The sequence below is a fragment of the Nothoprocta perdicaria genome, unplaced genomic scaffold (assembly GCF_003342845.1).
Source record: "Nothoprocta perdicaria isolate Ctin4 unplaced genomic scaffold, notPer1 scaffold_219, whole genome shotgun sequence".
NCBI classification, from domain to species: domain Eukaryota; kingdom Metazoa; phylum Chordata; class Aves; order Tinamiformes; family Tinamidae; genus Nothoprocta; species Nothoprocta perdicaria.
The window spans coordinates 1,273,344-1,285,694 of NW_020455406.1; the positions used below are offsets into that span (position 1 = coordinate 1,273,344).

Sequence of the window (12,351 nt, forward strand, 5' to 3'; positions counted from 1 at the left end):
TCTCTGTGACTGAGGGTCGTTGCTGGAAAGGAGGGTTCCCACCGTGTTTGGCTTGGCCTCCTTTGGCCAGTTGAGTTCTTGTATGGTTGAAAGGGGGCTCAGAGCAAAATGTTACCACTGGATCAGGTATCTTGTAAGAAAATAAATGCCTTGACGTTGCCTGTGCTGTGTTTGTGCAGCGGGAGCTCTCCCACGCTGTGCTGTGGCAATCAGAAGGTGCCCTGGGCTGCGCCCACATGCTGCCTTGCAGCTGGCAGTGCTTGACCTGCAGCCTCTGCTCGAGCTGGCAGCAGCCCCGGAGATCTTGGGAACCTGCTGGGTTCCAGTGCTTCTGCGTCTGCTCTYGGAGGCTTTTCCCTGGAGCTGCTCTACAGGTCCCTGCCTTTAGAGAACATCTTTGCAGGTGTGAAGTGTGATCCATGCAACATCCTGCTTCCTTTTTGACGGGCCTGTGACGCCAGAGAGCACCACGCTTCTGCTTTGCACGCCTCGGCTTACTTTAAAATATACAGAAAGGCTTGAGCATGGGAACGTAAATCCTCCGCCTCCCTTAATTCAACCCGCGCTGCATGAGAGCCCCTGGTCCCTACGGGCCAAGCCCTGCTCTCGCAGAGGGGAAAGGAGGAATGTCCCTGGCAGGCAGCGGGGCTCCCTACGCGCTGGCGACGGCAGGAGCTGCTGGAAGGGAGACCCACGGACAGGCTGGAGCGGTGGCGGGAGCCTCCGAACGCGGCAGCGCAGGGAGAGCCCTGGTGCGGGGAGCCGGGGAGCTGCCGCGCTGCCTCGGGCGCGTTGGAGGCCTGGGGCTCCCGGCCTCTGTGGGGCTAATGGGAGGGCTGCCTCCCTGCGGAGGGAGGGCTCCCGGGAGGCTCCTCCTGGGCTTTCTGCAGGTGGTGGTGCTTGGTGGAACGGCGGGGTGAGGAGTTGTTGGRAATTGCAGCAAGGGCAAGGTGTCCTCGAAAGGCTGGCCTGAAGGAGTCGCATCGGAGGTGAGAGCTGCCAGAAAAGCCCGACCTTGGGCTGTGGGAGAGCCTGGCAGAGCCAGGCTCAGACCTGGGGAGCTCGGGTTTGGATCAGCCGCAGGATCCCTGCTGCGCCAAGCCAAACAGACTGGCGATGAGCAAAATAAAAAGCATTGCAAGGGGAGAAGACTTCTCTTTGCCAGCCTATGTGAGGCAGCGACCTAACTCTGGTCTGAGAAGATCTCTGCACTTGCTTGGCTTTAAAATGAAAGCTGGTACTGGTGCTCATGTCTGTTTTAATGCAATCATTCTTCACATTGGCCCTGGCCGATAAAACCCTCTTGGGAAGAGATTCTCCTGCCCGCGGGCGTCCTGGCTGCTGTGGGGTCTCGCCCCGTCTGCTTGTGGCCTCTGTGGTGCGTTACCTTCAGCGCGACTCCAGGAGGAGCCGTGGGGTTTCTCACCAGCAAGCGGCCCTTSGACGCGTCCTCTGCAGCGGGAAGCCGGGAGGAAGCTGAGCTGTGGCCGCCTGAATCCATAAGCGGGAGAAACAGAAGCAGGCCCCTGAGCTCGCCAGCTGGGCTATAGAAACGGTTTGCAGCTCCTGCTTGAACTACCACAGCTACGACTTGGGCCGATTTTCTCATCTGTAGCTGAAACCTCCCAACCCTGGAGGTGAAACTGYGTGAGATCTGTGTCTATAAATTGGGGTAGGATGTTATAGTATTTATAAAGCAAGTTATTCGGGACCGTTTCTGGGGGAAGTCCAGATGCTGCTGCTAGCTTTGGTCTTAAGGGTGGATTGCACCTTGGGGTTGACACTGTCTACCAGGGAGTGATGGGCTCTGAGCTACACCCTGTTCCTTGACCTTGTACCACCCAAGGAGATGCTCTCTCTGTCCTTGGAGCTTTCCCTTCACGAGAAACAGGGCAGAATTTCATCCCGTGTTCTACCGTCGAGGACAATGCGGAGGGTCTGGTACCTCTGGCCTGTCTCGCTTCAGGTAGCCATTTGGTTGGGCCTCAGGACCTGGGATATACGGGTGTGGATCAATGCAGCTCAGCTGCTTCTGGAATACATTTAGGGCCGGGGAGAGGGACGTGTTCTGCAGCACTCAGTGAGGGTGGTGGTGAGCTCAGTGAGTGCAAACACCTGCTTGAAAGCATTCAATGAAAACCTATGGAGCAACCGAACTGCGATGGGCCTGGTGGTTCTCATGGGTGTCCTGCTCACAGCAGCCTTGGGCGGACTCTCTCCCTTGCATCCATGATGTTTTCCTGGAGATAGGGCCAACTTAATGAGCGTCCGGCTTCCTATGGCTGTTGGAGCCCTTCTTGACGCAGGAACTGGGTTTGCTGATAGCTCTTTTCCTGCTCTGAGGATGGCTGGGGATGAACCAGCTCTGTGCTACCCCCAAAGTAAAGCCTGGGGGAAGTGAAGTGGCATGGAAGGTGCTGCAGGACCTGCACCATGGACGAGCTCTCCTGCTTCTTACCTCTTCCRTGCAAACAGGGGAGCAATCTCTGGTCTCTCTGGGCTTTTGCTTTGACAACTTTGTTTACGCTGCTCCCAGAAAAGGTTTCCTAGGGTGGTGGCGGTCTGGATTTCCTCCTGAGCGCTGTCAACTTGCTGCACTCTCAGGACTTGAAAGTAAAACCAGGTCTGTCGGGAAGGAAATGGCTGTGACCAGGAGGTCAAGAGGAACGGGTTAATAACAAACAGAAGTGCGATTGTGGCCCGTGCATTTATTCTGAGAGAAAGAAAGGCAGCACCAGCCTGGCAAACACCCTCCCCTGTCTGTCTGTCCGAGCTGCCTGACGTCCCTCCGCAGCCGCACGAGGAATGGAAAGCAAAGCCTCCGGGGTGGGGACAAGGCTTTGGCAGCAGGTACAAGGAAGGAGCAGCTCAGATCAAATAAACGCAGCAGAGCCGAGCGCCCTCGTCTGCAAACGTCGCCGCAAGTGCCCTCGCCAGCGCCAGCCCTCTTGGAGAGGGGCAGACGGGGCAGAGCCTTCCTGAAACAGCCCTCGGGAAGGTGCAGGGCCGGCTCCCTCCCCTTGCGGCCTTTGCGTCGGTGCTAATCTACGCTTTGCTTTTGTTTTGTGTTTGAAGGAAGAGGAGACGGCTTTCCCGTGTGGCGCTGCTTTGCCGCGAGCTCGCTGGCACGGAGCGTTGTTGTTCCCTGAAACCACGTGTCCCGCGGCGCTCGCGCTGGCCCGGCACGCGCGGCTCTTCCCGCGCCGGCCGCGAGCCGCAGCGGCACCCGGGCTTGCACGGCGCCTCTCCCCTCCTGCCACAGGGCCCAGGGTGTCTCCCTGGCGTTGTCCATGCTTCCAGGAATCACTCTGAGGCGGATGACACAGCTGGGGAAGTGTGCGTGCTGATGTGTTTTCTTTGGGCTTAGCTTTCTGGAGAGGAGAAACAAGCTAAAACCACGTTTTAATTCTGTGTTGCAGAGCATCAACATTCAGATGCACATCTGTGCATCTGAATTCCCCAGATGGTTTTGCGTTTCTCAACCTCTCGTTTTTGTTCCAGCCTTCCTCTCTCAATGCAGAAGGGCCAGGAATGGCGAGGTTACTCCGAAAGGGGACAAGTCGCAGTGAGGAAGAGATGAGGAGCGARGACCTGGTGAGGGTAGTTCCTGGGCTCCCCTGCGGGGAGCTGGACAGGGATRCTGGAAAGCCCTTCCAGTCGCACCTGCAGCCGCTCTGGGGAGTTCCACCCCTGTTCCCCTTTCCCCCTTCCACCCCCAGCTTCAGTTTTCCCATGGAAATGGGAAGGGCTCAGCCGAGCTGCCCTGTCGGCGCCTGCCCAGCCCGGCGAGCCAGGAGCAGCRGTGCCTGCTCCGCTCCTTCCCCCAGGACTGCTGCCCTCGGCCCTTTTGTCTTTCCTCTTTTTTTATATATAATTTTTCCTGCTTTGTTTATCCCTCTGGCGGAGATTTGGCTGGAGCCGGCTGTGTTTCCTGAGTTGCTCGTGGAGCCAGCTCTGCTCCTCTTGTCTCTGCAGCCTATGCAACCCTGAGGCAGCTTCAGGCTGACACAAACCTCCTTGTTTCTCAAGCTTGAGGGTTCTCGCTGCTGCTGGGCCCGTTTTACCCTACTGTGSTGCTTGGAAGGGCAGCTGGAGCGCCCTTAAAATGCACCCTGCTACCCAACCAAGGGTGCTGCAGAGGGGCAAAGATTCCTCGTACGGGAAGATGTTGGAGCGACCTGGTTCTGCCTGATACGGGCTCCCAGCCCTAGCCAAGGCTGCAAATGGTCCCAGAAAGCTGCAGCAGGGAGAGCAGCAGCAAGAAACAGCCCTTGTTGCAGAGTGAGAGGCAACCAGCCCATCTCAGCAGCCTCCTGACAGGCTGGTTGCTCTGGCAGCAACTCCAAAGCAACACCAAGAAGCACCCCATCCTGGGAAGTGCCCCTTCCTGGGAATGGCCTGGACATTTGCAGGAGTGTTGAGGAGAGGTGGCAGCTGCCTTGGCATGGTCCTGGGCCAGGCAGGCTAGGTGATGATCTGCTAGAGGCACCAGAGACRCAAGATGAGACCAGATCCAGTTGCTGCCCACAGGCTTCTTTGGAGGAGGAACTCCTGGGAACCTGCGCAAGGCTGTGCCTTGAGGCCACCTAGTCTGATGAAGGCAGCCGAGCTGCTCTGCAGCTGCCACCAGCATCCCAGCCCCACCACCACGCTGCATCCACGCGTGGGACTGGAAGGCTCAGCTCTTCCTGGCTGGTGCTTTTGCCAGGCGTGGATATTCCTGTGGATATTCCAGGGGACTGGGGTGGATCTGCAGGTACTAGTGGACAAGCAGGTACTCTTCAAGAACCTTCATAGTTGTTGCTGATGATGTCTGTGCTGGGTTATCTGCTGGGACGAGGGGTAGGGACAGGCACAGGGCTGTGGGCAGGTGGAGAAGGCCGTTGTGCAGCAAATGGAGCAGAACCGGGCCCAGGCGCTCTGCAGTATCAGAGCACAGCACCCGAGCCGGCCCAGACATCATGYTCAGGCTCCCAGTCCACCTCACTGTGGCCTCATCCTCAGTCTCATGGGATGCCCGATGCAAAAAGGTGTGAGGCCAGCACGGGAGTACAAGGTTTATTTAAACCAGCACTGAGCTCCCCCGTAGCCCCCCAGTGCGAGGGCTACTTGTATCCTTCACAGGAGCTAGTGCTGATGTCGGGAGTCTGGACACTTGGACAATCTTTGTACAATAGAGAGAATACGCAGGTAATTACAAAAGGGGACCGTGTCCATCCCAGCAGCCAAAGACCAAGGCACCTTAGGCACATTCTGCCCTGCAGGACCAATGTTCTGTGCCCGGGGTAGCCCTGTGGGCTTTGGGGCATGGGGCTTTGCTCTTCCTCCTCCCGGGGCTGGTGCTGGCACTGCGTGGGCTCCTGCAGCCCCAACACCCCATGGCAGCAGTGCTGGGGTACGTTAGGGGAAACACGGCTGCCTGGCACTTGGGTGGCCCTGAGCTGAAATCCTAAGGTTAACACCTTAGGGGACTGGAACATCTCTCACATGAGGAGAGACCGAGTGAGCTGGGCCTGTTCAGCTTGGAGAAGAGAAGGCTGAGAGGGGATCTGATTAACATGTATAAGTTCATGAAGGGCGAATGTAGGGAAGAAGGGGCCAARCTCTTCTCAGTGGTGGCCAGTGACAGGACAAGGGGAAATAGGTATAAGCTGAAACCCAGGCAGTTCCATGTGAGGAGGAACTTCTTTCCTGTGAGGGTGMCAGAGCCCTAGAACAGGCTGCCCAGGGAGGTTGTGGAGTCTCCTTCTCTGGAGGTCTTCAAAACCCGCYTGGATGCCACCCTGTGCCACATGCTCTAGGTGTGCCTGCTTGAGCAGAAAGGTTGGATGAGATGATCTCTAGAGGTCCCTTCCAACCTAGAACATTCTGTGATTCTGCAATTCTGTGTAACACAATGAGAACGARGTGGCAGTGGCCCCAGGGGACAAAACCCAGAAAAAGACGAGGCTTGGTCAGAAGGGAYGGCAGTGAAGGGGAGGCCTGGGGTGAAGCTCTGTGGCTCTGTGGTCCTGAGGATCTGAGGTGCCCTCTGCCCCACCGGGRCGTACTGGCTCACTCCCAGCATCCAGAGGGCGGAAAAGGAATGGGCAGTTCCATGACCCATCCTTGCTGCCAGGGATCCGCAGGCACCACGAACAGCGCTGGGGGATCTGCAGGTGCTCCTGCCCACAGGGCTTTGCTGGGCTGGTCATCAGCCCAGCGGTGCCTCTAGCACCCCTGCTGTGACCAGCCTCCCAAGGCAGCAGCACTGCACCCTCTCAGCACTGCGACGCGTTTGCACGGGGACAGCGAGGAGATGCGGATGCGGAGGCACAGGGCACTGGGCTCTGTTGGGACAGGGTGCTGCAGGCATCTGCGGCTCACACGCTGCCTTCCTGGCTACGCTGGCTCAGGATGAAGGTGCATCTTCACCTCATGCTTAGATGCATTCGCTTCTATTGGTAAGTAATCCAGCTTTGGGGCTCTGCTCTTTGACCCTCCGAAGTGGAAGACTGCTCACATCACTCCAGGCTTTAACCAGTCTGAACTGAAAGTCCTTCTTATCCTTCTGGTGACTGTGCACCTGAGTGCTGGATCTCCCAAGTTCCTGCAGGCAGAGAGGGGAGGAGGGCCAGCCTGGTGGATATGCTCACCATCTGCTGCTCTCCGCTAAGCCCAGCTTCTGGGCCTCCACACTGGGTTCCTCGGCAGGTTGCAGCCTGGTTTGCCAAGCCTGGCTGTGCCAGTTGTGTGTTTGGGCTTGCAGGGGTTGTCCTGCAGTGGGGAGGATTTCTGTTGTATCTGTGGATGTGACCCTTGAGCCTTGCAGGGGATGGGAGACAGGGTTTTGAGCACTTGAAGGCRTCTTGGTGACGTGGCTCTTGCTAGAGGCCTATCCTGCCCTGTGTTCCACATGTAACCTCAACCCAGCTCTGGTAGTTGTCCCTGGGGCAAACCTTGGTCCTTCCTTGTCCATGAAACCACATACTGAGTCCTCCTCTGGCTCTGTTCCTTGCCCCAAGGGACAAYATGGGCTTCAAACTGCACTGCATCCCCATGGCTTGGATTCCAGCTCTTTGGCTGCCATCCTGCACAGGTGAAGGCAATGGGACTGTGAGGACTGTTTGTGCGCCGCACAGGAGAGTCACTACGGAAGGAACAAGTTTGGTCTGAGAATGATCAACATGAGCATGAGGAGGATGTCACAGGTCAAGCCGGAAAGCCCCAAAATAGCTGGCTGCTGCGTCATTGTAGTCAATGGCCAGGGAGGAGACGGATACGAAGAGCTCATCACCCACCTTGAGCTCAAACAGTCCACCCTGGTAGAGAGCATGGAGGCCGTAGTTTGCCTCGGGCGCCCAGCACTTGGTGCCAACTCCTTTGAGCAGGAGGATGGGTTGGCTGTAGGAAGTCTTCCAGTTGATGCACTGCACGAGCTGAGGGACAGAGATGCGGGCACTGGCCCCGTCGCTGGGGTAGCGGAAGTAGATCTGGGAGTAGACATAGTATTTGCCCGCCTGGTTGACCCGCAGCCGCCCGTCCCGGTAGGTGATGTTCTGCAGGTGCGAGTGGATTGTGCTGTCCTCCCAGCGCGCGATGGCGTGGCGGCAGGACTGGGAAAGGTTCCCAAAGCGCTTGGAGCTTCCTGGGGAGAGGCAGAAGGATCATGGAAGGGGGCAAGCTCCTCCAGACAGTAGGCAGCGGGGTTGGGGGCAAGGGAGGAGGTGGCTCTAGCCACTTCCCACAGTGACTCAAGACCCCAGGCTGGAGGTGTGGAAGAGGTGTTCCCAGGGTAGAAAGGAGGAACATGTCCCTAACTGTCACCAAATCCTTTCTCCCATACTGGTCACCCACCCCTGGGTGGAGATCTTTTCCCTGTTCCCATTTCAGAAACCCTCCAGTGCTCAGCTGGGGCTCCCCTAGACTCACCATCCTGGGCCAGGCTCTGAGGACGGAGGGTTAGATGTGCGGAGGGCTTGCTGGGTGCCTTGGGAAGAACCTGTCCCTCCGAGGTGTTCAAGTAGCTCATCTGCGCTTCTGTGAGGAAAGGCAGAAACGGCTGCCATGGTCAGAGCACTTGGGGCTCCCCAGTTCCCTGCCCGCAGAGCACATCTCTACCGCGCAGGCAGGGCAGGGCCCCGCTGACCCTCCAAAGAGGGAGGCTCCTTGGGCTGGGCTGGTCAATGATTATCTAACACTTCAGCGCCAAACCCCTGGATGGACACGCTCCGGTCCCCTGGACACCAACCAGACATACTGGGCTGTCCTCCGAGCTGTGCCTGGGCTGTAGGCCCTTCCCCGGCCTAGCACGGCAGGCCTCGCTGCCCTCCTGCCCCAGCCTGGGCCACTGCAGCCGATGGAGTTTGTCCCAGCACTGYCCAGTCGGCCTCCCACTGCAGCCCCAGTCGCGTGCAGAGCTGCACACACATGAACTGCGGCCCCCAGCGTCTGGCCAGAAGAGAGTGGYTTGGTCACAGTGACCTGGACCCACGCAAACCAGTCCTCAGGGCTTTGAAGCTCCAACTGCCCCGGAATGGACTCCCAGCTCCTATGTTCAGGTGCTGGCTCCAAAGTACTCACCCCTCACCGTGCTCCTGCGGACAACCTTCTCTGTCACCTAAACCAAACCGTTAAGAGAAGAATATCAGCCCCATTGTCCAGAGGTGTAAAGGACATTCCCTGCTCCCCTGCTCTTCTCATCACTCCCTTGACCTTCATGTTGTCTCTGGGCTCCACCAACCCTTCAGATGTGCAGCCCCTCAGGCATCTCTGCCCTCTTTGCACTGCAATTTGCACTACAACTGCCCTCTGCCATCCTCTGGTGAGGCGGATGAGGCAAAGAGCTCTCCCTTTGAGTGCCCATTCTCCCCTTTCCCCTCAGCCAGCAGGTCTAGGCTCACCGTGGTCACGTAGGCTTTGATGGTTTTGGCCAGCTTGAGGCAGGACTGGTTGCTGATCAGCTCCTCCAGGTCTGAACCCTCCTGCTGCTGGTTGATAAGCTGCAAACACCTCAGCTCCTCCGAGCTCCCCTGTGACTGGGCTTTGAGCTGGAATGGGAATACCCGTATGTGCACGTGTTAAATGCAAGAGATGAAGGGAGGGCACGTGGCTTAGCTGGAGGGGACAGTGGGGATCCCTGTGCATGGGGCAGCCCCCATTCCCAGGGCTCCTCCTGTGTAAGAGCTCTCATAGCTGCAYCACGCAGTGGAGACCAACCCCAAACTCCTGTGATCACAGAGCTGGTGGTGGAACAGGTTGGTGCTGTCCGGATGGACATGGAGAGACTGTATCGGTGCTACTAGGAAGGAGTAAACTGGAAGGAGACTGGGATGGAGCCTGAGCACTGTCCCAGATCCGCTCTGTGATTTGCACAGTTAAACCTTATCTCATTCTCTCACAGAGCCCAAGAGTTGGCAGAAGCAGGTCTTGGCTGTCCCAGCTCTTGGGGAAAGGCAGCAACCTCTTTTGTGCAGTCCTAGTGCTGAGCGTGAGGAGGAGTAGGCGAGACAGGGACAGAAAGCCACAGAACAAAGGAGAGGGATGAAAATTTCCCTTTCCCCATCTCCTTCCTCCTCTTTTGTTGCTGTCCTGAAGGGACTGGGCTTCTCAATCAGTACAATCATCCTCGGCTTTGAACCAGATGTTCACRGAGCCTGTGGAAGCAGTTGCCGTGCAATGCCAGAGCTGGGGCTGTCTATAGTTGCACCATGCACAGAGGAACAGCTGCAGCTTGAGGCTGGAAATTCTCAGGAAGCCTGGCCCATGTTCTCGGTGCTTTAATTATCACTGCTGAGCTCAGCTGGAGTTGCAAAATGCAATATTATCCAGATCTCAGTGCAATCTTGTTCAGCTCTTCTCCTCCAGCCGCTGAGCCACGCTCACCGGCAACCGCATCCCTCGTGCCCGCAGGGCTGCACCAGCCCAGGCACACCTCGAGCCCCACTAGTCTGAGTCGGCTTGTGCTTTGGGATACAAAGCCTTCCTCCACGCAAYGTGGCGTGCTATGTGCTGAGCTGCCCCTTCCCAGTGCGTCCCTGACGCTGCAGCCCCAGGGCACACGACCGGCTACAGGATCTCCGTCCATGAGGCTGCTCTACCAGTGGTGGCCCACACACCTCCCACATCCATATGGCCGAGCGACTGGCAAGGGGTGGCTCTGAGAGTGCTTTGCYTGGCCTGGGTTCGGCCCACCAGGTTGCAGCTGTGCTTGGCCCCCTAGATCAGGGGACCACTTGCATGCAACTTGGCGACATGTGTATGTGTTTGAGTACAGCCAGGGCACAAAACTGCTCGGCGCTGCCAGAAGCGCCAACTGTGGCATGTGCCTGCATAACCTAGGCTGCCCCTGGCCAACCGGCCCGGGAAATGAAGCCAGCACGCTCTCAGCATGCTCCCCTACGCATGTCTGCAACCCTTCCTTGTGGTTTCTTCTATATAAAGTCCCCATGGTGGGTGCTACACAGGGTCCTAGGAACCAAATGAACCCCAAGGGCTGGAGTTTGCTCAGACAGAGGCCCGGGCAGGTGGCAGMCACAGGCTGTTCCTCTTACATCCATGGCCAGCTCTGATCTCCCGGGCAGGGCTTTTGTTTTATTTGTTTTCTGGTTTTTTGTTGTCTGTGGTTTTGTGCAATGCTTGCTACTCCAGGGCCTTTTTCTTGATGGACCCTTCATCATCAGGGCTGATCGTTACCATTTGTGGAACAGCCCAGGAAAACTGCTTGGCCGTCTTAAATTTTCCTCATACCAGCGAGGCCTCCAGTTTGCTGTTTTCCCCTCTGTAGCACCTAATTCAGTGGGGGCAACGGGAGCTATTAATAGGCTCAGGCCTGTCCTGCACCAGGTTGCTGTATTAAGGTCTATATCTCTGCACTGCCTAGTCTGAGGAGGACAGGAAGGCCCTGGAGCTGTGGCTGGGAGACAGTGTTTAGTGGTATCTAAGAAGCAGTAGTGCTGTAGGTCACCTGCYGAGACCCAGAAAAGGTTGGCTGTTGGGCCATAGTACCCAGTCCACAGGGTGCTAGGGTCGGGAACCTTTTGGCATTAGTGATGTAGAGAGCAGGTGGGCAAGGCTCGGGATGCCACAATGGTTATTTGCTGTGATTAAAGCTGAATGAAGCGCCTAAGAACTCCCGGCGATGAGGGCTTTCCCCACCTAGGCCATTTCTAGAGTTTCATAAAGCAGTTGAGAAAGAATTAGTAGATCTGGAGCACGAGTAGGTTGACAATGGCTGAAGCAGTGAGTGGGGAGGAGATGGGGTAGGAATCAGGAGTAAAAGTGGTCTGGAGTCTAGGGCAGGAGGTCCCTCTCTCAGCATCCGGATCTGCAGCTCCAGATGGAGCCCAGCAGAGTATGCCCTCCTCCACATCTGGATCTCTGTTTGTGGGTGAAGCCCAAAGTAGGTCCCTCACACCCAATCTGAACCCACAGCTTAAGATGGATTCCAATTCTCCATCTCTGGAACTCCAGCTCTGCATGGAACAAGGTAGGCAATCCCAGCTTCTGCACCTGCATCTCCAGATGGAGCTTGGGACAGGGGCTCATCCCTCCCATCTGGACAAAGCCCGGGCAGGGAGTCATTTCCCCAACATCTTAGAACCTTTGGACAGAGCCCAGAGCAGGGGCACTATTCTCCTACATCTGGATCCACAGCTTCTGATGGAGGGCAGGGCAGCCCCATCTCCACATCTGGATGCATGGCTCTGGATCCAGGGCAAGATGGAGTGCYGGGCAGAAGGTCCCTCCCACCAAATCTGTATCCCCAGCTCCAGCGGCAGCCAAAGAGGGGGCTCCCTGTCCCTGCATCCGGGCGCAGAGCTGCGCACGGAGCCTCCTCCAAAGGACTCTGTCCCTGCGCAGCTGGATCCAACCTGAGCCCGACACAGCGGCTCCTGCACCCGGGGCTTCCCGGGGTCCCAACCACCCCCTCCCCACCGCCTCCCGCTGCAGCCGGCGAGGGCTGTGGGGCGCTCGGGGCTGCGGGGCGCCCTGCCCGGGGGAGCCGGGCTCCTGGCCCGGGGCTGCCGCCGAGCCCCGCGCTGGGAGGAGCAGCAGGAGCAGCAGGAGGAGGAGGAGGAGGAGGAGGCGGAGGGGAGGCTCGGCGGGACAAAGCCCTCGGCGCGGCGGCCTCCAGCGGCGCGCCCCGCGGCTCACCTTGGAGATGGCCATGGTGAAGTAGACGAAGAGGCCGGTGGTGGAGGCGATCTGCAGCGCCACGATGGCCATGACGGCCACGCTGCCCCAGAGGGGGCCGCAGCGCCGCCGCCGCGGGTCGTCGGGGCCGCCGCCGGGCGACGGCAGCATGGGGGCGGCCGAGGCGCCGCTGTGCGAGCGCAGGCAGTGCCCGGCGCGGGGCTGCTGCGGCACCAT

At 58.1% G+C, this 12,351-nt stretch overlaps 1 protein-coding gene across 1 annotated transcript; it reads right to left on the reverse strand.

Annotated features, from left to right (window-relative positions):
* Positions 1–6,242: 6,242 nt before the first annotated feature.
* On the reverse strand, positions 6,243–12,351 carry LOC112946931 (tumor necrosis factor ligand superfamily member 10-like). Its single transcript, XM_026038898.1, has 5 exons — positions 12,136–12,351; positions 8,883–9,029; positions 8,563–8,599; positions 7,912–8,019; positions 6,243–7,627 (listed from the first exon to the last, which is right to left on the reverse strand). The coding sequence occupies exons 1-5, from the start codon at positions 12,349–12,351 to the stop codon at positions 7,185–7,187; spliced, it is 951 nt and encodes a 316-aa protein (XP_025894683.1). The 3' UTR covers positions 6,243–7,184.

What these genes read in the sequence shown, in the direction of transcription:
- LOC112946931 (XM_026038898.1), bottom strand. Translation starts at nt 12,351, where the DNA reads ATGGTGCCGCAGCAGCCCCGCGCCGGGCACTGCCTGCGCTCGCACAGC. An exon ending in TCAAAGCCTACGTGACCACG is followed by an intron (nt 8,600 to 8,882) that starts GTGAGCCTAGAC and finishes GGTTTGGTTTAG; the next exon opens with GTGACAGAGAAGGTTGTCCG. An exon ending in CCGCAGGAGCACGGTGAGGG is followed by an intron (nt 8,020 to 8,562) that starts GTGAGTACTTTG and finishes CTTTCCTCACAG; the next exon opens with AAGCGCAGATGAGCTACTTG.